Source organism: Falco punctatus, assembly GCF_963210335.1.
Source record: "Falco punctatus genome assembly, chromosome: 5".
In the NCBI taxonomy this organism is placed as follows: Eukaryota; Metazoa; Chordata; class Aves; order Falconiformes; family Falconidae; genus Falco; species Falco punctatus.
In genome coordinates, this window is record NC_137584.1 from 72,674,306 (window position 1) to 72,700,911 (window position 26,606).

The following is a 26,606-nucleotide window of genomic DNA, read 5'->3' on the forward strand; positions in this document are numbered from 1 at the left end:
GATAATCTTGAGAGGTTCCTTCCAACCTAAACAATTCTGTGTTGCTCTTTCAGATCATGTGAGGCAATGTTTTTGGCTGTAGCTGCTCAAGACAGGCTGGTAAAAACAAACATGTAAATAGGAAAAAGACCAAGATGCTAAACATAACCACATTAAGTTCATTGACAACTTGCTTTCACAGGCTGCTTACTCTCTCACAGCTATTGACAGGGAACCCGTGTTTGAGGCAGCACTGAAGTACATGAAGAATACAAATAAGGAAACTGTTCTAAACCATGTCCCCCCCCCGAAAAAAAAAAAAAAAAAAAAAAAAGCAGAGAGAACTATCTGCACCTTAATTTAGGTGGCAGAACCAAGCAACACAGCTCAAATCACAGTGCCTTTCTTATGTTATGAGCCAAGCGTTGTCTGAAGAGCAGTCAACACACTGAACGTAAAAGATCAGAATTAGGCACAATATTTAAGACATGCTACATCTAACCACACCTGACTGTAGTCCAATTTCAAGTTCATGTGGCTTTGAAAAGCTATGTCTTTCTGATCTAAGGCAGGCACATCTCAAGAGTTACTTTTTAAGAATTTGGCACCTCTCAAAAAAACCAAAGACCTGAACTATCCCATATTCCAGGCAGCATTGGCACCTCTCAAAAAAACCAAAGACCTGAACTATCCCGTATTCAGGCAGCATTACTTAAACCTGAAGACTTCTGCATATTCTCACATGCTGACCAGAAGGATCACAAGTTACAGACAGACAAAACCAATTCCTACTTAGTTTTATACAAGGTGCCTAATCCTCTTTGAATCTAGTCCTTTGACTTTAACATTTTAATAATAGTTCACCAAAATAAGGAAAACAAGCTTTTTCAGTTCGCTGTCACCTCCACAACACTGGCTTCAAGTACCTTTTTCCTTTTTCCCAAACACTTTGGTCACCAACTCCAAAAGACTTTATTCAACAACTTCAGTAAAGTCAATCTGCAGTATGGATTAGCAACTGACTCTTTAGCATGCACCCTGTAATTCAGGTGCCATTCCAGCAGCAATCAGTAGATAATGCTTCATAAAAGAGGTTCACCGTACTTGCACCAGTTATTCTGTTAGTTTGAACCAAGAACATTGGGCAAATCCAGGTCAGGATCTAAAGTCTTGGGAAAAACTCCAAGAACACTTCACACAAATCATCATATTAATGACATTCAAAGTAGAGACCCCAAACAAATCCACCCATCCTCTGAATTCCCCACAACCTCAAACTGGAAAAAAACCATACAAAAACGTAGATTCAACAAGCCACGAAAAGTTTTAACTGTGCAAAAAGCAGAAAAATTGTCATTGTGTTCTTTCAGGACTTTTCCATTTTATGCTCAAGATCTTATTATTATGTAGCATCATAAAGGACATAAAGCATATATTTACTAGAGATAAAAAAGAACATCAAATTATATAGCCTAGTTACCCAGTGCTCTTTCATGGAAAAAAAAAATCAAGGTGAAATGAAGAAAAAAAGACAACCATATCATTGCAAAAGGAGACAAAAGTTTTGCAAACAAGTATATAGATGACCTATTAATTGGTGTAGACAGATGAATGCTGTAATAAGCAATCCTTAGTGTCAAGACAGTTTCTTACCACAGATCCAGTTCAGTATACTCTTTGTTAAGCCTCTACATATGAAATTTTGTGGTTATTTTTATATGTACATAAAAACAAAAAGAAACGCTTTCGATGACACTGGGGATAAAAGAGGAGGAGGGGATACCTACCTACCTACCCCAAGGCACTGCAGAAAAAACCTGCAGGCAAAAGGGGTAGGAAACAGCTAGTTTGTTAGTGTGGTTATGGATTTATACATTATTTATAATCATAAGAAGCTCATCCAATTCCTGCTGTAAAGAATAAACTAGGCCATGCATAGATGACTATTATAAAGAGTGAAAATCATGAAATCAAAGTGTTGACTCACACAAGTGAAATTATTCTTTTTTTTCAAATAAATTTCAGAGTTACAAAGGGAGCAAATCGGAGGGGGGCAATGAGGAAAAAAAAGTCATCAGACTTTAGAAGTATGTAGGTGGATCAATTCACAGTTAATCTGTCTCAGAGAAACAGGGTGATAAAACAACAAACTAGACGACTCCTGTACAAGTGAGAAGAGGAGAATGTCACCTTAGTCATTCCCCACTCAGTTCTGATCATGGAGAAAGGAACTCATTCATTGCATACCAGCACTGGTAGCTTTTCCCCAATCCATTCCCACCCACATGAAGGCACATTATTCTCCCAACTCCATTTTAATTAGCCAGTGGGAAAGAAACCCCAGTGCTGTACTCCCCTGTTCCACTTCTGTTACGTACTAAGGGAGAACCACATTATAATTCCCCACATCCCCTATTTCAAATAGAAGGCCATGGAGGACAGAGGGCACGTGCTACACTCACCCATTCTTTCATGCTCCTCCTCACTGTACTACAGGGCAGAATGAAGAGATGCACAGTATCTCCTCTTCCTCCTCACAGTGACACCACAACAGTCCCTGCTCCCCGCAGGGAGAACAGAAAGGCAGAAACTCTTTCCGGCAAGAGGCACGATTCTCCATGCATATGGAGGGACAGGTCTAGCATCTCTCTGCATGAGTTCATATTGCATGGGAAATGGAGAGGAAGCTAGCTGTCATCCCTTAGACTGGAAGAGGAGGTAGGGTGCAGACTAAACTAGCATCCCCTTTCCCCCTATGTTTTAAAGCCAAAAGGAACAAGTGCACACACGGGACTAGCATCCCCTCAGATTCCTGCTGCATTGCAAAGGAAAAGGAATAATATATATGTACGGTAAGACTAACATCCCTTCCCCCGGGTCCCCACTGCTGCATTGCAAAAGGAAAAGTACATGGATCGAGCCAACATCCCCTTGGGTCCCTCCTGCACTGCAAAGGGAAAGGGGGGAGGGAGATGCACATGGGACTAGCATCCCTTTCCTCCCAGGTCGCTGCTACCACACTGCAACATGAAAGGAGGGAAGCGTGGGACTAGCAACCTCTTGGGTCCTCAATGCACTGCAGAAGAAAAGATGCACGTGTGTGGAGGGGGACCGGCACCCCCTCCCCCTCGGTCCCCACCACACTGCTGGGAGAGAGGGACAGCGGGTGCCCTTTCCTTTTGGATGCACACACAGCAAGGAGAAAAGGGGAGAGAGCGCACACGGACTAAAATCCCTCTCCCCCGCGTCCCCAGTGCACTGTGAGGAGAAGGAAGCGGAGTACCTGGGATTCGCATCCCCTCCCCTTGGGTGGCTAATGGAAAGGGAGGGGAAATGCATGGGACGAGCATCCCTTTCTGCTGGGTCCCCTGCGCACTGGCGGGGGCAGGGGGAGCGGGAACGCACGGGACCAGCATCTCCCGGCTCCCAGGCGCTGCAGAGGGACTGGGGGTGGATCCCGCACCTCCATGGCGTTCCGCGGAGGAGAGGACTAGCATCCCCCGTCCTTCGGCCGCCCGCCACATCAGAGTGGGGGACTTAACCCTCCGCTCCGCACACTCCCCCGCCCAGAAGACGCTTGATGGCCGCCCCCCACAGCGCCGTCTCCGGGAGCGGGTGTCTCTACCCCTTAGCGAGCGAGACGGACGCTGTGGGGATGAAAGAACAACATCACTGAGGGAAACCCGCTGCCCATCTCTACATCCCGCCCCCTCTCCGCGCGGCCCAGGTCCCCGCCGTTACCTCAGCGCGAAGTCCCGCCGCCGCGGCCCCGCTCCTTCCCTCAGGTGGCGGCGGAGGCAGCGGCCGCGCCTCCTCGCGCCCGACCCCGCCGCAGCGCCCGCCCCGCCCCGCGCCTCCGCCCCGCCCCCCCGCGCCGTCACGCCCTGCCGCGCCCCGCCCCTCTCCCTGCCGAAGCGAACCAGCCAATCAGAAAGAGCCGAGCAGGTTGCTAGGTCGATCGGAACCTCCGGCCGCTCTGCCTTCCCGCCCCCCGCTGGTAGGATCTGATTGGCTGGCGCACTTGCCGGGGGCGGGGTGCCCGCGGGGAGCGGTTGCCATAGCGACGGGAAGCGGCCTTGCGGGAGGAGCAGGCCGCACGCCCGCGGGCGGGGAGGAGGCAGGTGACGGGCGGCCCGGCCCCGAGCTCGGGGGTCACCCAGGTCTCCTCAGACCTCAGGACACGGGAGTGGCCGCATCCCCTGGGAGAGAGTGGGGTACAGGGGGGTGCGTGGTGAGGAGGTACGGCCGCAGTGGGGCGCGAAGGGACGAGTGCTGTGGGGCACTGGGGGAACAAACGCGGTGTGGCATGGGGAAGGGGGTACAAATGCATCGGGGCACAGAGGGACAGTGGAAAGAGAGGGGAGCACAAACTCCGTGGGGGGTGTGGAGCGGATAACAGATACAGTAGGGTGCAGAGAGGGAGTCTGGCGGGGAGATGGAAGACCCCTGTGTGCACCAAGCACGGCCGGTGCTGTTAGCAAGGGGGTCTCCAAGGCACCCTGTGGTATAAACGCTACGGTGGGGGACACTGAGGCACAAAGGGCCTGGGGTCTGCCCCTCTGCAGCACTGTCAGGCCTGGGGGCAGCCCCTCTGCAGTGCTGTCAGGCCTGGGGCCCAAGGGGGTTGTTGTTGCTTTTGGGTGCTGGGAGAGATTTCAGTCTGTGGATGGAAGGAGTACTTAGAAATATTAATGCTCAAAAGGACAGTGCATAAAGTTGTCATGCAAAGAGTAGAAACTCAGTAAATGTGTGGAAAAGCATTGGTACCTAGAGACATACTTGTGAGCGGCTGAGGTTTGCTACTGCCTTTTAAAGTGGGGTGGAGAAAGCTATCGGGACATCGCAGGTTGCGGGGACACTGGGCGGTGTAACTGCATGTGTTGCAGGACTAGGGAAGTTCTGGTGGACTTTGAGATAAAAACATCATAGATCATCCAACTGCAGAGCAGAATATAAATTCAGTGAGGTTGGAGTAGAAAGGGAAATGCTTTATTCTCTAGGGATAAAAGGGACCTTTCTGTTGTCTTATTTGGGGGATAAAAGGTGTTAGGGATCAATACTGATTAATTCCCCTGGGTGTAATGTCATTGGGACTATGCAGTGCTGTGACAGCTCCTGGGAGGACACTGGCCCTGTAGGACACAAGGAGACTGATGTGGAGCAGGAGTGGGAGTTGGTGCTTCTGGGCTTGGAGCAGATCCTGGAGAACATTTGTAACAAGGGCACAGAGAAGAGCAGTCAAGGATTATCACAACCAGGGAAGGGAAATTGCTGGGTTTATTGGAGACCAAAGAGGGTCTTTTGAAGCTGAGTGATGCTGTGGGGTAAAGGGGGTAGGATAGGATAGAATAGTTGCAGTAGGAAGGGACCTACAATGATCACCTAGGGCAACTGCCAGACTGCGTCTGGGCTGACCAAAAGTCAAAGCATATTATTAAGGGAATCTTCAAAATGCCTTTTAAACACTCACAGGCTTGAGCTATTTCCCACCTCTCTAGGAAGCCTGTTTCCATGTTTTCCCACCCTCTTGGTAAAGAAATGTTTCCTAATATCTAATATCTGAATTTCCTCTGACACACCTTTGAGCCATGGTTATGAAGAGAATCGGTATGGAAGTTAAAGCAGCATAGCAAGGGCATGGGTAGGGGGCATGGAGGAGCACAAGGGGGGTTGGGTCTGTTGGTTATTGGAGAGTATCACCTCTGCAATGGTATATAGAGGTATCGATGCTTTGGTGGGCATCATGGAGCAGTGAGGAATGCAGTTAGTTATTCACCGCCTGGGGTAAGGGGGATCGTAGGGGTACACAAGCCTTGCGTTCTTGTGCACAGGGACATTTCTAGCACACCCTGGCAGGGGTAGAGGTGTTGGTCTCAGGTGGTGCAGGGTACAACAGAGGTGGTGGTGCTGGGGAAGTCAAAAATACCAGTAGCACAAGGTGCTGCAGGTGTTTGGGTTTATCAGTGCTGTGGCAATGCTGTGCTCTGGGGTTTATTGATGCTGTAGCATTGGTACCACAGAGATCCTCAAAGCCAGCTGGGCAAACCTCTGTGTCAGGATCACAGAGCCTTCCACAGCACTGGGAACAACCGTGACAAGGCTGATGCAGCAGTGGGGAACACTAGCAATATCATGCAGCCAGAGTGGCCATATTAACTGAGGACAGGGCATCACTGTGCAAAGTGCAGGTGCCGAATGTGGAAGGCTGGATGATAGCAGTGCTTTGCAGCTTGTGGGTTAAGGGCTAGCTAGAGGGAAAGGAGTGCAGTATTGGCCTCCTTGTTGTAAATCATTGTAAATGTGCACTTAGCCTCCTGCCCTTCTCCTCTTGCCATCTTTCTAAGTGTTCCCTTACATTTGAGGATCTGTTTCACATTATCTGTTCCACCCAGAGCTATCCTCTTGGAATTTTTCTATTTTGAATGCCCTGTAGTTTGGCATACATTCTAGATTGTTTTCCTGTTACTGCTCTTTAAAGCGTTTCTGCCATTGCATCAATCATCACACTGTTTATTGTCAATATAATAATTTACAATAAAAAATACTTTCCTGTCTGAGCTTAAGAGTGATTCAGTTGAATTCCATTTATTCGCAACTGAACTCCTCGACTGTGCTATTGTCGTCACATGGATCAATGTGATTAGGCTCTTTCTCTGCAAAATGCATCCTTAAACCTGAGTGCACCAGGCTCTGTTGAACTGCAAAGGCTGACTGCTATAGGATGTGGTCAAAAACACTAATAAAGCAGGTCTGCTTCTGAAGGACTTGTTTTGAGTATGGTTTGCACAAACCTCTGGAATGCCAGAGGGTTAAGCAGAGATTAACCTAGCTAAAGGAAATTATTCCAATGCCCTTGGTTAATGTGATATGATCATTATGTATTGTTAATCTTTCTTAAATGCAATTACATTTTTTAAACCAAGGGCTTGAGTCAACTTGTACTGAAATCAGTGAAAGTATTCCATTGGCTTCAGCAGAATTTCGATCTTGAAATTGTCTTGCTGTTAGACCATGCCATTCTTGTTTCCTGCCCTGTGAAATTACGTGTGTTTTCTCCATACATCTCAAAAAGCACAAATCTCTTGGATCCCCACTCAGTATATCCTTTCATTCGAACTGTGAACCATTCCTAAGTACTCTCTGGCTGTAGCAACCTGGGTAGTTTTGCTCTTTAACATTTGTGTTCTGGAGATCTCTGACCAACTTAGTGTGAGGTTAATCAAACAACCAGCTTGAAAACTCTATGTACTCACAAAAATTGGTCTTTCCCCAGTCTTTCCCACAAAACTCTTTTGCACTGGTATTTACTATGCCTGCCACCTGCTCCTACATTGCCTTTTTATTTTTCCTAGAAGAATAACAGTAGATAATTTCTTTAGCACCATGTGTCAATAGCTTTTCCTCTCTGGGTCAACCAACATTTCCCTTAGAGCTTGATTTCTTGTTAACCTCATCTCATGTCTCTTGCTGGCTGAATGTTTTCAGATCAGCTGAGCTTGATCAACTTCATCCCAGGATACATGAAGAACAAGCTGGAGCAATCTCTGGAATGTTATTTTGGGCAGCCAGTCCAAAGATAACAACCATTGCAGAAGAAAAGTGGGGCCCTGGCTAACAGCTTGACAATCACTGGTCTGCACAGTGCACCAGCTGCTTTTTAATGTGCACTGAGCAAGCTGCTGCTGCAACCTCAGTGTCACAAAATCATGGAATCATAGAATTGTTCAGGTTGGAAAAGATCTTCGAGTCCAAAGATCCATCCAAAGATCATCAGATCCAACTGTTAAGCTAGCACTGGTGTCACGGATTAACTCTGATCAGAGTTACTCTAGGCTCTTGAGGAAACCAAATTAGCTGTCAATCCTGCCAGGGATAGGGCATTCAGGGTGAAGACAAGCGCAGGTTTTCCTTTAGGGAACAGGTAGCTAAACTTTGGTAAACCAAGTCTCTTCTTAGAATGCCTATAAAAAACTTGCAGTCCAGTTTTTAGGCTAGCTGCATGTTACAGGTAAGGTGCTTCTAGATTTTCTAATGCTGCTGGCTCCTCTGATGCATCCCATGAAGTTCAAGGTCACCTACTAAGTAAGGGCACGGAGTCCCAGCATGTACAGCGTGCCTTTGAGGAACCCCAGTAAAACACATGTGCTAAAGTGACACTGCACAGTTCTGACTTCACCGAAGAATTCATCCTGTAAACACAAGCTGCTGAGGCTGGACGTGGAATTGCCTCCCTCCCCTTGTCACGACTTTGTGTAGCTGAGGAGGTGAGGAGCAGAGTGGATGGTGGTTGTGTGACTGTGCTAGCCAAGGGCTAATGAGGGAGGGCTGGCAGGCTGGCACATCGGGTACAAAGTTAAAACGTTTGGCTACGCTCACCTTTTTGCCTGATAGTACCTGCCTTTGCAGCCCTGTTTACACATCATGCTCGAACATCAAATGCGATTCAGGCAGTTTTACAGCATGTGCAGCTGGGAATATGACTTCTGCCAGGTTCTGAGCCACATTTTTGGCACGGAAGGCTCTCAGCAGGGTCCAGAGGCACGACTGTCTCTTTGGACTACGAGCTGCTAACACACCAGTTCACAGAGGTGCTTTGTGAACGCAGCTGCTCCAGCACCAAGCAAGCATGTCTGCGTAGGGAAACTGGAACATGAATCCAGGGTTGGGAGTGTGCTGCAGTGACAACTGATGTTTTTGTGACTAATGTAGAAGGTTGTCCCTGAAAAACAGGACACGGTTGCCTGAACCTGTTTTTTTGGCAGTGGAGCTGTTTCTGTAGCTTGTAATGTTGCATTTCTGTGCATTGAAAAGGGCAGGGGCCTTGCAGAAAACCAAACCAAACCAAAACAAAAAAAACAACCCAGTAAGTGATCCCAGCAAATGTGTATCCCAAATACACCTACTCAGTTACACAAGGAACCTCTAACATTGGCCAACTACCGAATGTGCAGCTTTGAAACCTTACTAAGTCTTTTAGCTTTCAGTGGCTTCTCTGGGAAGTTAAAATTGCAGTGTGCAGACAATAAGATAGTTAAGGATCTCCAGAAAAAAAAACCAAAAACAAAGAAACAGAAAGAACTCAGAGTCTTGTAATGAACTTATTTTCTAACCACGAACCATATTACATCACCAGATACAGAAAGATGTGACAGATTTTTCTTTTTTCTTTTTTCTTTGTATTTGTTTGATTCCATAATAACTTAGGAAAGAAAGGGAGGAAAAAATAATCAAAAAGGTCATGTGCCCGGACAGATCCTGCAGTGGGTTTTGAAGATCAATCTTCCATTGATCTAGACCCGAATTCTGTCTGGGGAACTGGGCTTTCACAAAGATATGTCTTGTGAACCTCAGAGCTGTATTAGCTAGAAAGATCCTTTCGCTGGGTGGGTTTTGAGCTGCTTGAGTTCAGGGTAGACTGGCAACACAATATTGGAGTTATTTAGTAGATTTGCCTTTTCTTTTGTTCCAAAAGTCCTATTAATCACCTTGCCACCGCGAAGCTTTAAAGCGATCTGAAGTGTTTACAGAAAAATTGCCTAATAGCTATATGCAGGGAACTGAGATATTTTTTAATGTGGTAAAGAAATGACTTGGTTTTCAGGCTCCTGCAGCTTAAGCCTCCAGCCTGGAAATTGGATGCCTGAGGTGAGCAATGACATTATCCTGCGGAATCCAGCTGCAGGATAGAAGATGAAGGAAAAAAAGCTTTTCCTATGTTTGGGCAAGAATTTATGAACAAATGACTTTGAACGAAGTCCAGTTACTTTGTGGCACAAAAGGGAAGGGAAAATTTTGTTAAATGCCCAATTTACTTCACATTGAATTTTTTGTTTAAAAGAGCAGCACAGTCAGTCCAAACCATTAAACCAATCTGCCTGAACACAGGACCCTGAGAGATTGCAGCCAATTCTAGACCACTCTGGGTTTTATTCTTTCAGTTAAGTGTCAGAGAAGCAAATTGGCCCTTTGAGACTTGGCATTATATGCCCATCAGAATCAGTAAAAACCAAGCTAGTGTTACTTAAGTAGATGCATAAGTTATCTCCAGTTCTCAGTGCCAACAACTGGAAAGAGAATTTTTGTGTACTTTCTAGCTCACTGCAAATACCCTGTTGTGATCATTCATCCAGTAAAAATCAAAGGCATATTCAGTAACATTTGTGATGGGGAAGACCCGCTTAATTATTAATTATTTATATGAAATTAGCGCACAGAGATTCCATTAGGAAATCTGGCCTTTACTGTCACAGTTACTGTGGGTAGAGAAAATGAAAGGCCTTACCCTAACTGACTTCCAAATACATCTTACTTGTATCATTGCTGTGCTATGAAATCATTGGATTCCTTCTTACAATTGTTTGCTTTTCACTTACATACATGTAATGGAGTAGCACAGAGGTAATGTTGGTCTTTGTTCTGTTCAATTTTCGTAGCCATTGGCGCTGACAAGACACCAGAGGATCCACGATCTCCTAAATCTATGGCATTTGCACCTCCTAGAAACGTGGATGGCCCCAAGCTACAGACCAAGATGAGCATGTGGACTCCGCTGAACCACCAGCTCATGAATGACAAGGCAAGTTCTGTGCAAATGGCTGAATTTCATAGAATCACAGAATTGTTGAGGGTCAAAGGGACTTCTGGAGATCTAGTCCAGCCCTCAAGGCAAAGTCAGTTAGAGCACTTGCTCAGGATCTTGTCCAGTCAGTTTCGCATATTCTTAAATCCCAAGACAAATTCTCAGGTTCACTTCACAGATTCTCATGTCCTAGAAAAAATTTACTATGTTTTTGCCTGTGTAGGTCATAAGTAATCTAACAAGAACTTAAAGATTAGAGGTATGTATATATCAAACACACATACAGTCTTTTATTATGTATACATATATATAAAAACTAATGTTATGTAAAAATGGAAAGTTCTAATGTACATTGTTTAAAGCACACAAGAATTTAGTTCAAGTATTGTTATTTTGCCAAATCAGTTGTTTTTAAACAATAAATGTGTATCCATGTCTTGGTGAAATTTACCAAATGATTCTTTTTCTGCACCAGAAGACTTCAGATTAACCCCAGAGCAAACTGAGTGTCAGTGTAAGTTTCTGAGTGGCCAGAGTGCTCCATCTCAACTTGTAGGAGAGACCTTTGTACGCATGCCCTGGGTTCTCTGCTTAGCCTTGCACTGACGAGGCTAGCTTGGTATTTTGGAAACTGAATTGATGCACTCAATTTATAAATAATGAGATGCATTTCCTAACCTCCCACTCTGTATACTATATCTGGGATCTGCTAATGTAACTGTGGGGGTTTTGGCTCATGTATCACCAGGAGCATATACCTCCCTCAGAATTCAGTTTAAATTTCTCTTGATGATTCATAGAATTTAACCCAGAGAGGGCCATTACATCATGTAGTCTGGCTTCCTGGATTTCTTGGGCCCTCTTGTTTTGCGCAGTTCTCCCAGTATTCAGCTCAGTTACTAGAATTTGGCTAAAAGGTATCTTCCACAAAGGTATCCAGACTTCCTTGGGGGCTAAGAATCTTCATTCCTTATGAAATGAAAATTTCATCACTTCCCTGATAATATTCTCATGATTAATCCCCTATACCATGAAAAGATGAAACCTTGTCTCCTGTCTGAATACCTCTAGCATTAGCTTCCATCATTTAAATCATCCTCTGCCAGCTTATTAAACTATTCTGTAACCAGTATTTTTGCTTTGTGGAAGGACTTTTACCCTGCTTCAAGCCAACACTTGAACTTTTTTTGATAAACTAAACAGATTGAGCTCTTTGAAGTCCTTTCAATCTGGCATATTCTCCAGCCTTTGAATCATTTTAATGTCTGTTTCCTACACCCTTTAAAACGTATTTTCACGGATGCACAACACCATGCAATAAAGTATGATCTAACTAGAAATAAGTATGTGGGTAAAACCACCCTTTCCTACCTTCTTACTGCTCTGCTCCTTAGGCAGTCTGATGTTGCATTAGGCTGCAGCAAAACTTTTAGGAGCTCATATTGGATTGTTGTATACTCCAATGCTTCATGATGTTCCAAGTAGGAAAGAACATACCATAAGCTCCAAGCCCTGTGCTCAGTGATGAAATTCATGATTAAAAGTGTTTGCTTATTTGTGATCCAGGTTTTAAAGCACTGACCTGCCTGAAACTCCTTTTTGTATATCACTACACTCCTCTGCAGTGTTAGCAGGAAAAAAAAATAGTGTCAACAAAAATATTGCTGACAGCTGAAATCAGGAGATAATCTAATTGACATATATAGGGAGCGAGAAGGCACCTTTTTCATACAATCATATCTTTGTTCATTTTTTCACTCTTGAGCTAAGAGAAAGAATGAAGAGAGAAAAGAATTTATAGATAGAAGGCGTGTGAAAAACAGGGAGAAGATGAAAACGTAGAGAGGAGAGGTGTGTAAGAAATGTACTTGTTAGTAGATCAGGCAGTGAGGGGCAGGAGTGGTGGGAATTCAGAGCTGATCCAAGGCAGAAGCATTTAATCTCTATCTAAACTATTGTTAGGAGCAGAGCCAAGAATCGTTAGTATCGAAAACCTGCTACCTGTCTAATTTTGGGTAATTCTGGGGGTACTCCACCAGTAGTTCCTGTAGGTTTCCCTGGATTCTCAAACATGCTCAAGAGTACATTTGTCTGCATTGTTGGTAGGACCCAGCTCTCTCCTGGGTATTGTACATCCCAAGTCCTGCTGCCCCTATCTGTGGTTTTCTGCCCTTACAGCAGCGGTTAGAACAGAAAAGACTTTCCGGGGTGTTACAACCGAGACATGGGCAGTCATGATTGTTTTAAAGCCAGGATCACCATCAGGGACAGGCCAAAGTCAAGAAGCCAGAATTAGGAAACCTCAAATTATGCATCATTCATGGGCAGAAAACCAGAGGTGGAGCCTTAGATTTGCCAAGGTTGTGCTAAACTTAAGGATGAAGTAAAGGTAGGAGACAGGGCAGCCTGCTCGCCTGCAGCAAAACTGGACAGGCTTCAGCACCAGTCCTGTTGAGCACAGGGCTGTGCTGTCTTTAGGGAAGGACTGGAAGCTGGGAGATGATTTGCCTTCTGCTGGGCATGAGGTAGAAGAGCCCCCAATGGCATTTGCAGCAAAGGGTGGACTGTGGAGGGATTTGCCAGACAGCCTTGAACTTGAGCTTATTTAAAACTACCTTTAAAAGTAGATTTTAAAAAAAATCTTTTAAAAAAAGATTTAAAAGACATGGATGTGAGATAGCAGATCTCAGGAGCAACCTAGGCCTCAGGCTGCATCAAAGGCCAGCCAGCTTAGGCACGCTATAGGTACAGTTCCAAGGCCTTGGAAGAGAGGACAGTAAACATGGGCTTGATTAAGGCAGTGGATGATTATACCAATTTTGGGCCATTCTGTTGCTAATTAATGCTTCCAAGTGCCTGGAGTAGGCAGAACTTTCTGACAGAGCTGGCTCAGATGTATCTCCAAGAATGCTGAAAGCAACTATGTGTCTTTCTTTGATCAAAGACCATTAACATTGCTTTCAGTTATATAAATAGTTCCCTGCTTCCCTTGAATTATCCAACACAAAACTTAGATCTTCAACTATTCATCACTTGCTTGTGGCAAATCCTTTTCCAGGTTCAGCTTGTAAGGTTGTGGGTTTTTTTTTACTTTGCCAAGTGTCCCACATGCAAATAAAGCAAATAATAACTGTCAACATACAAATAAAAGAAATGTCATTTCCCACCCCTCGCAAGTGACACTCCTGCTGAGAGAGACAGAGCTAACACTGTCAACTGCTGCACCAGACATCAGCACTGATAATGTCTTTCTCTGCAGGAACCTTCTTTGCAGGCTGTCATAGCAATAACATGTTTGGAGTTTACAATGATCAAGCATGTTTCCTAGTTGTGGTTAATAGCTGTTTTCATGTGCAGTTATAAGCTGAGCTTTTTCCTCTTTGATCTGTCTTCTGGGAAAATAATTTACAGCATTTCCTCACTTCCCAGGTCACAATCCTGAGTATAGAAGGCAGTTTTGTGGTAGTGGGAAGCTGCGTGTTAGTGCTTTCAGGTCTAGCTCCCTATGGATAAAGGTCAACATCATAAATCCTCTGCTGTATTTTGATACTGATCATCCTTCTTGTTAGTTGTCACTGTAAAGTGGCCAGGGAACGAAGACTGGTCTTACTATCTTACTCATAACAATCTTGCTGCATTAAGATTGAAGCCATCACTACAGCTGTGTGATAGCTACCCATGCTGTATCCGTTCTAGGAGACTTCAGGTGCCCAATGTCTCCAACTCAGGAGAACTGAGATTTCTAAAATAAAGAGGTGGGAAGCTCAGCTTCTGGTCTCACAAAGCATGTGAGACACCACACATCACTGTATAGCCAAGAGAATAGAGCACTGTGTTGGCACATCATGTGTGCAGCAGCTGCAAAGAAGGGAGCTGGAGATGAGAGGTAGCACAGTGCAGTCGGTCTGCAGAGCTATCCTTCAGTCATGCACACATAGCCCCTGAACTTCAGGGAGTCTTCTTCAGTGAAAGGAACCTTCCACAGGAGCCAGCCTGTAGAGCTGAAGAAGATGAGGAAGGAGTAGATGAGGTCCTCCTCAGACAACTGGACACGGGCCTTGGTCCTCATGGGGAACTTTAACCACCCCAATATCTGCTGAAAGGGGAACACAGCAGAGCACATGCGATTCAGGAAGTTTCAGGAGTGCATTGATGATAAGTTCCTGACACAGGTCATCAAGGAACCAACAAGGGAAGATGCTCTGCTGGACCTCATATTTACAAAGAAGGAAGAAATGGTTGGGGATATGAAGAATCACAACCCTGGCCTTCAGGAGAGCGGACTTTGACCTCTTCAGGGATCTGTGTGGAAGAATCACGTGGGATGTGGTCCTGGAGAGAAGAGAGGTGCAGGAAAACTGATTGATTTTCAGACTTTAGTAAGGCTTTCAATACTGTCTACCATAACATCCTCATAGGCAAGCTGATGAAGTACGAATAGTGAGTGAGGTGGGTTGAAAACTGACTTACTGGCTTCAAAGGATTGTGGTCAGCTGCATAGATTCCAGCGGGAGGCTGGTCATTAGTAGAGTATGCCAGGGACTGACACTGGGGACAGGATCATTTAAAATCTGTATTAACAACTTGGATGATGGGGCACCCTCAGCAAGTTTGTAGACAATACAGAACTGGGGGGGGGAGTTGATAGACCAGATATTTGTGCTCTCATAAATCATAGAAAGACAGAACAGCCCAGATGGGAAAGAACCTGAAAAGATCATCTGATCATCAACCTTTCATGGGAAAGGGAGCCTAGATGAGATTATCTAGCCTCCTGTCCAATTGTGTCTTGAAAACTTCCAGCAATGGGGACTCTACTACATCCCTGAGTAGGTTGTTCTAGTCATTAAGAGAGACCCTGACAGGCTGGAGAAATGGACTGACTATCTGGAAAGCAGCTTGGGACAGAATGACCTGGAGTTCCTGGTGAATACCAAGTTACCCATGAGCCAGCAAAGAAAGCCAGCATAATCCTGGGCTACAATAGGAAGAGTGTAGGTGGCAGGTCAAGGAAGATGATCCTTCTCCTCTACTCAGCACTGCTGAGGACAGATCTGGAAGGCTGTGTCCATTCATGGGCTCCTCAGTACAAGAAAGACATGAACTTAATGGAACAAAGCCAGTGCAGGGCTGAAAAAAATGATTTAAGAAATTGGAGAACCTGATGTATAGGGAAGGGTTGAGAGATCTGAGGTTGTTCAGCCTAGAGAAGAGAGACTCATGGAGGACCTTATCAATGTGTATAGATATCTGATGTGAGGGGGTAAAGAAGACAGAGCCAGACTGTTCTTGGTGGCATCCAGTGAAAAGACAAGAGGCAACAGCCACAAACTGAAATACAAGAAAATCCATTTAAACATCAGAAAAAATGTTCTTACTGTGAGGGTGATCACACACTGTAACAAGTTTCCACAGAGGTTGTGGAGTCTCCATCCAAGAAGAAATTCAAAATCCATCTAGATGTGGCCCTGAGCAACTTGCTTTAGTTGACCCTAGCAGGGAGTTTGGGCTAAAGGATCTCCATAGGTTTCTCCCAAACTCTTCCATTTGGTGATTCTGTTTATATTTCGTAGATTGTTTTTCAGGCTGTATTTTTCTTAGGACATATTGGATCCTCTTTACATACTAAATTTTATTTGTGTGTGTATGTTTTATAGGTATTTGAAGAAAGAAGAGCCCTGCTTGGAAAATGGGTAAACTTTTAAAATATATATTTAAATACAACTAGATTTCTGAACTGATCAAGACATTACTATGATGGGAATGTAAAACCTATCCTGTTTTGAAGATGCAGCTAATTTTCCTGATGTGAAAGTGAGCTGCAATGCTCTACTTGTGAGGAAAGCAGAGGTGAAATTCCCTCAGTGCCCACATTCTGTAAGCTCTGAACTTGGGAATTCATATTCCATCATCAGAATGACCTGAAATGGGATAAGAAACCCTGGGAAAAGTCTGTGAAGTCTTCAAAGAAGATACTGACATTTAAGTATTGCCACTGCCTGCTAGCAGGTCTTTGAAACCTGTAATAAATGACATGTTATCTACTGAGTGCACCCATATGGTTCCTAATACAGTAATCACTAAGCACCTCACAATTTCTTACTGTTGTTATCTTCACAGCTCCCACATCAGACAGGGAAGTACTGTCACACTGTTTTGCAGATGGAAAAATGAGGCACAGAAAGACATGAGATAGGGTTTGTCTGCCCCAACCACAAATGACTTCACATTAGGCATTCAGGATGGGGTTTCTCTGGCTGGGTGTGTATGTCTGAAACATAATATTTAAGCCTGGCTAGTCTGGTCATCACAGGCTCCTTGAAGAGTCAACAGAGAGAAAGTGGTACTTCCAGAGGGTAATTAATCTCACTTAAAGTAGGATGAAAGATCAGCCCTCTGGAGATGCCTGTCTTTCCATAGCCTATGAAAGGACTCACAGCTGGCTGCTTGAAAGGAATACAACTCTAACTGACCTACTCAGGAAGCTGATGGCAGAGCACGCACAAAATTTGCCCTAGTCCTAAGCTCACCCCTTCAATATCGCCTTGTACTTTCTCTTTTACAAGGCAAAATCCATTTACAGGCCATTATGGGAAAGCAGCTGTGATTTCTCAGTGTCCTGTGCAAACAGGAATACAGACTCAGGGACTTCATTGCAATAAACAAATGAATTCAGTTGAATGTATTAATGTGTAGTAACTGTATGGCTGAGCCCTGTGCACACCTTTATAAATGGAACCAAAGAACCAGTTACATGGTCACATATGATACACAAGTGGAACAGAAATATAGGAATGATGCTCCTTACCAGCACTCTTTGGTAAAGAGTATTTGCACAGTAATTTTATTTGAACTGTGATGCTTATTCTTTATGCCTGATAGGTCACTCATGGAATTATTTTGTATATGAACTGGTATTTACAGATAAGTATTTTGATTTTAAGCTCATAAAGTTAATTTATCTTTATAGGAAATAAGCTTTCCATAACTTGATGACATGCGTGCGTTTTGATAATTAGGAATTTCATGGACACCAAGAAAACAAAGTAATTGAGCGATTATTGTTCAAAAAACACCTTCTAGCATGATAGTTAGTAACTGACAGAGCTGTCTCTTGAAAATGATTGGATGTTTCAAAATGCCAGAGCGTATACTGGCAAAAGGGCAAAAATGTTTTCTTTAGAACCCCCACTGAAAGAGCCAAGATCTGGAAAGAGCCTTCCTCCAAACACACAAAAGAGTGCTGAATCATCTTCTGAAAGGTTAAATTTTTGATCCCTCATATGACATTAGATCAGTAGCTCTCATCGTGCTCCTTCAGACCTAATTCTCCTTGTGCTTCTGTCATCCATCATGCCAATGAAAAGGGTGCAGAAAGCACAAAAGCTGCTTTTAACTCCCTTCAAAGCCTCTGACATTGTAACATCTGGTATGCAAAGCCTAGAGCACTCTGAGTTTGAGAGAGACTGTGTCAAGAAATCACAGTGCTCTGGGCAGGAGGTTTTACATTGGTTCACATATTCAGTGTAGCTGTAAATGCTTTATTGTGAAACTGGAACGCTGAAGTCTGTCGGAAGTCCAAAACTGTTAAGCGTTTTCTGTAGCATCTGGATGATGGAATGGAAAGTACCTACTCATCTGCAGATGATGCCAGGCTCAGGGGGATTTCATTAACTTTGAAGATTAGAAATCAGAATGAAATAATCGGCTGTTTGATAAGGGCAAGTGAAAAGTGCTGCATGTAAGAATGGCATTTATAAAAACTGCAGATCTGAGAAAACCCAAGTGTGCAGCAGTTCTGCATAAAAAATTGCTGGGAATTATGGTGGATCACAAACGGAATATAAACTGACAGTATCTTATAATTGTAATAAAGGGAAATATCCCAAGGAGCTGTCTGAAAGGCAGAGCCATCCCCAGTTCTGGTCCCTGCATTATGAGAAAGCTGAGGACCAACTGGAGATACTTCTGAGAACGAGTCATATGTGAGAACAGTCGTAGGTCCAGAAAATACAAAAACAATCCCTTTACTGTAGGGAAGATGGAGTAAAGATGTAATAACAGCTTCCAATGACACACAAAAGATGTCCAAAAAGAGGAAGGTAATTATCTGATATCTGTGTTCACGTTGAATAGGGCAAGAAATTATGGGCTTGAGTTGCAATGATGGAGACATAATTTAGGCACAAGGAAAAGCCAATGCTACAGACAGTTCAGTGCCAGAATAGCTTGCCTAGGGGTTAGGGGTGGAATCTCCATCCCTGGAGTCTTTTGAGAACAGGTTAGTCAAACACATTTCAGGAACAGTTTGTGTAGAGCGCATCGTGCCTTGCAGCAGGTGATGAGCTAGCTCAGTGTTTCTCAACCTTTTTACACTGAAGGACCATCCAGCCTTCTGGGAAGTCAGAAGAGGTTGCCTTGTGTGGCCTTGCCATGGTGGTTTTCCTTTACAGCCAAATAAGGATTAGATTAAAATTTGGATGCTCACTGTTTATTTTATTCTTCCTGACTTTGTTTGCATGCATTCAGGGACTATGTATATGCATTTTAATTTATTTTTTTTTCCAGTTGTGCCACAGAACATCTTTGATGTCTCCCAGGCTGTTTGTGGTCCATGAAACACAGGTTGAGAATCAATGAACTAGCTGATTTGAAGGGATTTCATGTCTCTGTTTCTGTGCTGCTGGACAGACCCAAAGGGCATGGGACTGGCTATGCTGTCACCTGCAGTATCCAAGATGCACAGTGGGACCCTCTACAGTTTTTTTGGCTCTTTCAGGTCACGCTCAGCTTCGCAAAATATTATTGCTGCAGAGAGTGAAAGCAGTGGTGGTGTCTAGTGGCAGCAGACTGCCTGTCTTCTTGTTCCCTGTCATGACTGTTCCCGTGCATGAGTATTTGCAGGCTTTAGTCCTGCTGGAGGCATTTATGATTAATTCCCTTCACACCAACTCCTTTACCCAAATACTATCCAGATACATGTAAGAGAAATTGTGCTGTTGTCTTTCTGTTGAAACCCTTTTGATAGTTAAACTGTGAAAAGGTTAGCATCTCTTTGTTAATTTTTCTGGTTTATTCTAGTTGCCTTTACTCTGTATTGCACCCAGGGCAGCTGCCTTGACGTGCTGCCTCTCAGCCTCCTGTTCTGCTGTGCTCTGCAAGCCAGAAATTGCTCCAGCTGATTTAAAAAACGTAAAAACGTTTTGCCCTACCTTAATGCTCAGTACTGTCATGCTGACACTCAGGTTAATAAGTTGACAGTGAAGCTGTGGTTGAACTTGTAGATGAAGACACCTAAGTTTCAATGTCTCCAGGTGATCTGAGTGTCTCAGCTTCCGTTACAGCCAAATAAGATGTAGACAAGTCAGGGGAGCTCAGACAGTGATTCAGCTCACCCTGTGGGCTACATCTTCTGCTAGTAATTTATACAGCACATCTGAATATTCCCAGGTGCTAGAACTTGCTCATCCACACTACAAAACTGCTAGCATGCTCTCTGGCGTGGTTTTGACCTGGGCCAGTAGCACTCTTCCAGACATTGTTCAGACACAGTTTGGACATTACCCTGGGCCAGGAACCATGCCAAGTACACAGTCTGGATCTAGCCACCTTGTTTTGAAGTGTAAGGGGATGATAGAGAGGACATAAACATTGTCTACCTCTTGGTCACGTTATCTACCTCTCATGTCATGGCAAATACCATGCAGGACTTGCAGACAAATGTCACCCTTGGAGTGGCAGCTCTAGGCTTTGCAGGGTACCCCACAACACAGGGCACTGGTGTTTGGGCAGCTGAACCCCATCCTTAGTCACCGCAGACCCCACCTATAGACACCTCTTTACACAAGAGTTGCCCCCCTGCTAGGTGCCAAGGTGCAGGAGCAACAACTCCTGCTCAGGGGTGCTTCTTGTCACTAGGCTGCCGACTTGCCTTTCTCAGCAGCCTTCCCAGGAGTCTCCTCTTGCAAAATTTCAGGTTTAGTTGTTTAACTGCAGTGGTGAAAGCAAAACTGAACAGATCCTAGGGGCTAGTTGCTGATGGCTGATGCGGAGCTGCTTGGCAGTAGAGATGTTCAGGATTTGCTTGGGTGGATTAGTGTATCTTATGGATACGAGGTGCCTGTCTGCTTCATCTCTTCTTTTCTCACCCAGATCCCAGGTCTCCAACAAATCCCTTCATTAGCATCAGGGGAAGATGGCTGAGGAGGGAGGGGAAAATTGCTTCTCCCTAGGTAAATCATCTCCATCTACTTGCAAGCCATTCTGCAGAAGAGCCTCACTGACTAGTGAATTCGTTCCTACATTTGCAGAGCACAGGGATGCGTGCATGTGATTGTAACCCCATGATCTCATGTCGATATGCTGCGTTGGAGATGAGGCTTATGTCCCATTTCAGTGGATAATTCAAGTCAGTAAAGCAACCTGCCTCCCACAGCAGAGAGGGGCCTCTTTAGGTTAAGCGGCAGAGCCTCTGTGCTTCAGTGCTGAGGTCCTGGGCTCTCCCCTTAGTGTCAGGCTGCATTATTTGTGTGTGTGCACTCATGGATTAATTGTAAACTGATCGCAGAAGCGGGGGCTGAGCTCTCTGCATTGACAGCGTAGCCTTATGTCATTCAGTCCCTGGGGAGACATTGTTCGGCAGGGCTGGGGGAAAGGCACGGCAAGGGGAAAAAGTGTGCCTGGCTGGGGATGGAGAAGGTGCAGCCCTTGGAAAAGGGGAATCCGGTCCAACTGGTTGGGTTGCTGTAATCACATGCAAGGGGAGGAACTGTGGAGAAAGGCAGCCAAATGTAGGATGGGGACATGCTTGTTAATACTGGAAAAGTGACAAATTATGCCTGCTTAACTACTTGGCTGCTGCTGAATGCAATGGGGAAGAAGCTGTGCGTGCAGCAGCAGTTTCCCCCTTCACCGTGTGACAGGTGAGGGTGAGAAGGGGACAGGCAGGACCTCCTCTGTTCCCCCTCTGGTTTGATTTTATCGTTGGGGAACATGTTCCTAAGCCCCAAATCCAAAGGTCTTGCTTCAGTTTTTCCTTAGTACTCTGCTAAACATCATTAGAGGTGAAAGTTATATGCAAAACAGGGACGGGAGGAAAAGGGTGTATTCCTTAATTCACTGTCTGTATCTGAAAAAGCGTGGACATTTGGGAGCTTTTTTCTATTCAGCTTTTCATCTCTCAGGGATTTCAGGAATGCTAATTCAACCCTTTCTTCCTGCTGACCTTCTTGAAGGTCTTGCAGAGGTGTTTGCAAGAAGGAGAAGAGCTATTTACTCCATAGAGTTTATTCTTCAGTACTAGAATTAAATACATCCAAGTAAAAATAAGAAAGAAACAAAGGGTTCTTTAGAATGATCTGGAAAGAAATTACTTCTCAATTACCTTTCATCTGCACAGCACATTTTAAACTGTTATTCCGCCAGTCATCCATTTGTCTGCAGATTTTGGGGGTTGGCAGCAGAGGAAAAAAAAAACAACCTGAATTTCTAGTCTGTTTTATTCTGAAAGGGAAAGGAAGGGACACTGGACATTAAACCATTTACCCACAATATTAAAAAAAAAAATCTTGGAAGAACTGCGTGGGTTTTTTTATTACTGTTAATTTTTTGGAGGTAAATTTAACTAAGGACTTTACGTGCCCCTGAGTTTAAATGCATAAATTAATGCGCTGTGATTTGACCTATCGAGAGAAAGTTGTCAGCTGTGGAAAGCTGGCTTCAGGAAACAGTCCTGTGAAAGCAGGGTGTGTGTTTTGGGGTGAAAGCAGGGTGTGTGTTTTGGGGATGGCCAAGACATGAGAAAGAAACAAATGGGGAAAAGCAGCATTCCCCAAACAGGGGGATTCCCCAAACAGTTGTTTCCCCTTTGAAAGGAAGGTGAGTTTGGGTCGAGGCTGCTCTTGCTGTGCTAGGAGGGAGGATAAAGTGGGACTTCTCCGAAATCCCTGTTTCACCTCCAGAAAGCCATCTTTAACCCTGACACTCTGCAGCCTGCAGTTCCCAGCGGGGATTCCGGCTGATCCTGTCTGCAGTGCCGTGGTCCTTTGACATTGCCTCCCTTCTGGCACTCCGCGCTGCCCTCCAAGCCAGGACTGCTCTTACAGGTTTTGAGGCAGATTGCACAGATTGTGGTGATGAGGTCAGTCTCCTCCCTGGAGGTTCCTGCTGACAGGGCCCTTTCCATCCTCTGGTATCAACACCAGTTAAACACCAGCTACCGCCACAGTTGCTCCCACCCTGTTTACACAGCTCTGCCCCACTCCGCTCAATCCAGCATTGTTGCCATCAGAGCAAAGCGATACATGCTTGTGTGGTTACCTAAGTGCTCATTTCTTCCCACAACGTTTTAATCTTCCTCTTTAGATATGTGTCATAAGCACAGAAATGCTGTGAAAAATCTTAGTTACTGTGCTGCCGGACCTGTGCTGCAGATTTTCCTTGTGAGACATGGGCAGCTGATTTAGTTTCTCTTTGCCCCACTTCTCAGTAGTGGGGATTTCTCTCCCATGCAGTGGGATTGTGAGAATAAACACTTTACAAATGGTGAGGCACTCCAATATCACCAGTGCACTCATGGTAATTTGCGACCTGATCCTGCAAACACACATTTGAGTCTCCTCCTTTCCATGAGTGAATCCAAGTCTCAGAGCTCGTCCCAGGAGCAAAGAGTCTTGTGAGCATGAGTGTGTCCTGGACTCGGCTGTCCTGGATCCTTTGAGGATTATAAATCATATGTTACATGGCTTCAGAGTTTCTTTTAATGTAACCTCTCCATTTGTTCCCAGTTCCTACGTGCTTTGCTCTTAAATGAGTCAGCAGAAGCTGCTGCTTATGCACTTTCCCTTGCCTTAAATATGTGCTTTATTTTAAGAAGCGGATTCTCTGGTTTCTCAGAACCTGAAACTCCTTTTTTCAGTTTGACAAGTGGACAGATGGTCAGAGGCGGAGGATCCTGGTGGACCTGTTGGAACGCTGCTCCCTGTCACAGCAGAAATTCTGTTCCCAGCAGCTACAGGATCGAGTCCCCACCGAGGCTCTAGATTTTACCACAAGGCTGCCTAGAGTCCTGTCTTTGTACATCTTTTCTTTCCTGGACCCACGGAGCCTCTGTCGATGTGCACAGGTAAAAAAGCCAACACGTACCTAATGTTCAGAAAGCCAGGTCAAGCTAGTTAAAACAAACAAAGAAACAAACAAAAAACAAATCAGCACTGGTTTTCAGCAAAGACATAACCAGTGCTGCTCTTCATAATGCAAGGATGTCTTCTGACTTGGCAGCCTGGTGCCAAATGCTTAGTGGCGCTTGTATGAAACTGAATGCAACACTTCCACAAATCCTAAATAAAGCCAGATTGGCCAAGAATTGCAAAAGTGGAGAGTAATTTTAGATGCTCAGCTCTAAGGCATTTAAAATTGGGCACTTTACAAGACCAGTTCTTCCCAGGAAAGAAGTCTGGAACTTTCTGAAAATCACATTCTTTTGAAGTGCCCTACACTGCGTGCAGAATCATTAATTGCTTTGAAAGGTATTGACTTGTGCTAGTTGCAAAGAACTGCACGCAATGCTTTAAGAAAAACAGATCCTTTAAAATGCTTGAGGGTAAAGTGTTGGATGTGGAAAAGCAGAGAAATTACAGATGTGCTTTTGAGCACAGTTGCTAAGACTCCAGAAATATGTTTGCATGAGATAAAGTGCTGTGAGGTGATGCCCAAAGTGGTTCTGAATGAATAAGTTCAGATACTGTTGACATTATTACTGCCCTAACATAGTACTAACATATAATACTACAAATATATCAAAACCTAAGCTTGTTTAAAGCTTGCTTTAGTATCTTTCTCCAACATTTCATTTTTTATGTGGATGCAACTCACACTATTCATTCACAGGCAGGGAGAAGACAGGTTAGGAAATTACTTCCTCAGAAAGAAAGGTCTTTACAGTGCTACTTGTGTCATGTCGTTGGACAGCTGCTATTGTAAGTATGGCAGTGCCAATAGATGATCTTTGTCCTTAAGCTGGAACAAACATTGTACACAAGGTGACTGTGTGATGGAGTGTAACAGCAGAGCATGAACAGGGAGAAAACATTCAGAATGGGTTTGTCAGACTTGAGTTTATTGATGCTGTTTTCTCGGTGGAAACAGGCTTTATTCCAACTACTGTTTGTGTATTGACTAAAAGTGCAGGAAGTTGCCCCAAACAAGCTGAAACCTTTCCTCTTGGCCCATGATTTTTGGACTGTTTCACCCTGTGCTGGGGTGGAGATCAGCTAACACTTCAGCACTGAGCATGTCATGAAGACCTTGAAGGGTTTAAATGGTTTAATTAAAGGTTTAAATGGAGCATAAACAGTGCTAAAGAATTATACTACTTTAAGGACATAAGGAAATTGCATCCACAGCACAGAAGGCTCTGGCTGCAATCTTGGATGCTTCAGATCCCAAAGTTTTCACCTTACTGAGCATTCACAGGTGAGCTGGTACTGGAAGTACCTGTCTGAACTGGATCAGCTCTGGATGCTGAAATGCCTGCGTTTCGGCTGGTACATCAACTTCTCTCCAACCCCCTTTGAGCAAGGAATCTGGAAGAAACATTACATTGAGATGGTAAAAGAGCTGCATGTCACGAGACCAAAGGTACATACCTACCACCTCTAGAGATGTCTGGGTCCGCTGGGAAAACTGGGCTGGTTGGGTTCCTAACCCCTTTGGCTCCTTATCTTTCTGTAATCTCCCACTAGTAAAATGGACAACACATTATTTTAAAGTAGAATCTAAACTCATGTGTTACCATGTGTTTTACTTTCCCATCATCCATCCCTGGTAGGGGAGAAGTGAAAATCTCATTGGTTAGGAGAAGCAGTCCCCAAGGTCTCACACTGCTATCCTTTCCGGGTGTTCTGAAGCAGACCTTTAGAGTTCCCTCTCCAGAACTCAAGGCTGTTCCTCTCTCTTCCCCAGGTTATAGAGCATATGACAGCTTGCCTTAGTCTGATAAGCAGAGGTGGGGTACCCAGCATCACCCCTGCTGACATTTCAGAGTTGGAATTTACCTAGTGGAAAGGAAAAAAATACCCATTATGCCTGCTACAGTCCTTAGTGTTGTCTCTTTCTTTCTTCTTCAAAGGTGGCAGGGCCATTTTGGGGCGGTGGAGCATTACTCAGTAGCCACTGCTTTCTCCTGGCATTCATTGATGTCACGCCTGGTTTGCAGGGCTGCGAGGGTGGGATTCTTCTGCCCTGAATTCAAAACTCGGGTCTCTTAATTTTAACCAAACTCCCCTGTAGATTGTCTGTAGTCAATAGAGAGAAGCCAATTCACGTCAAAAGCAGCTCAGTTCATCTCAACACAGATTATGGGACATGGGTGATGGTATGCACTGTCAGGGTACCTATTTCTGTCCACTGACCATAACAGAACCTGGAGAGACTACTTTTGAATTAATACCCAATTCTTAGAAGTCTAAAGTTAGGCAAAATAGATCTCCTTTTCATTATAGGCTAAACCTTATTTTCTTCTTCTAATGTCTTTTACTAGACTCCTTCAAAGGATGAGTTTGTAGTTATTGATGTGCAACCGGTAAGAAGCAACATCCCAGAGGCAAAACTTTCTGTGCCAGGAAGGAAGATAAACAAGGAGAAAAAAGAGCTCCCACCGTGGCGTTCTTCAGACAAGCATCCTACGGACACCATCCGATTCAACTACCTCGACAACTACCATCCCATCGAGCAGGCTAGGCAGGCGTAAGAGCTTGATCTCTCTTCCCTTTTGCTTTTTCTGCAACATAGGGCATCTGTGACCTTTACAAGCTCACTCTGCCTGTGCTCCAGGCTTCCTGGAAGCCTTATAGTTCAGCAAGCTGGTTGCAAACCCACGTTGCTGCTCTTTTGGCTTTTTTTGGCTTGATCTTGGTCCTGTTGTAGTTGCAGCTGCACTACTTTGTGTCCTTTCAGCACAGAGCATGGGCACAGCTTGTTAGTGGCTGCCTATAAAATAGGCTGTAACTCCTGGGGACGTTACACAGCTGTAATGGGAGGAATCAGGACA

The 26,606-nt window shown here is 44.6% G+C and overlaps 2 protein-coding genes across 6 annotated transcripts in view; one reads left to right on the forward strand and one right to left on the reverse strand.

Annotated features, from left to right (window-relative positions):
- FZD3 (frizzled class receptor 3) overlaps positions 1-3,832 on the reverse strand; it is a 57,196-nt gene extending 53,364 nt beyond the window's left edge. For all 3 annotated transcript variants that reach the window (XM_080388050.1, XM_080388048.1, XM_080388049.1), the window contains exon 1: positions 3,721-3,832. The gene's annotated coding sequence lies outside the window, so the exon portion shown is untranslated. The remainder of the gene's footprint in view (positions 1-3,720) is intronic.
- A 233-nt stretch (positions 3,833-4,065) lies between these two features.
- Positions 4,066-26,606, forward strand: part of FBXO16 (F-box protein 16) — a 42,293-nt gene continuing 19,752 nt past the window's right edge. Inside the window, exons 1-6 of one of the 3 annotated variants that reach the window (XM_080388057.1) lie at positions 4,066-4,139; positions 10,413-10,555; positions 16,216-16,251; positions 23,475-23,681; positions 25,031-25,195; positions 26,097-26,302. In XM_080388057.1, the coding sequence (XP_080244183.1) occupies positions 10,460-10,555; positions 16,216-16,251; positions 23,475-23,681; positions 25,031-25,195; positions 26,097-26,302 (710 nt within the window). In that variant the 5' untranslated portion in view covers positions 4,066-4,139; positions 10,413-10,459. Of the gene's footprint in view, positions 4,219-10,412; positions 10,556-16,215; positions 16,252-23,474; positions 23,682-25,030; positions 25,196-26,096; positions 26,303-26,606 lie in introns of those variants that run through there. The other 2 variants (XM_080388058.1, XM_080388059.1) reach the window with 2 other exon arrangements.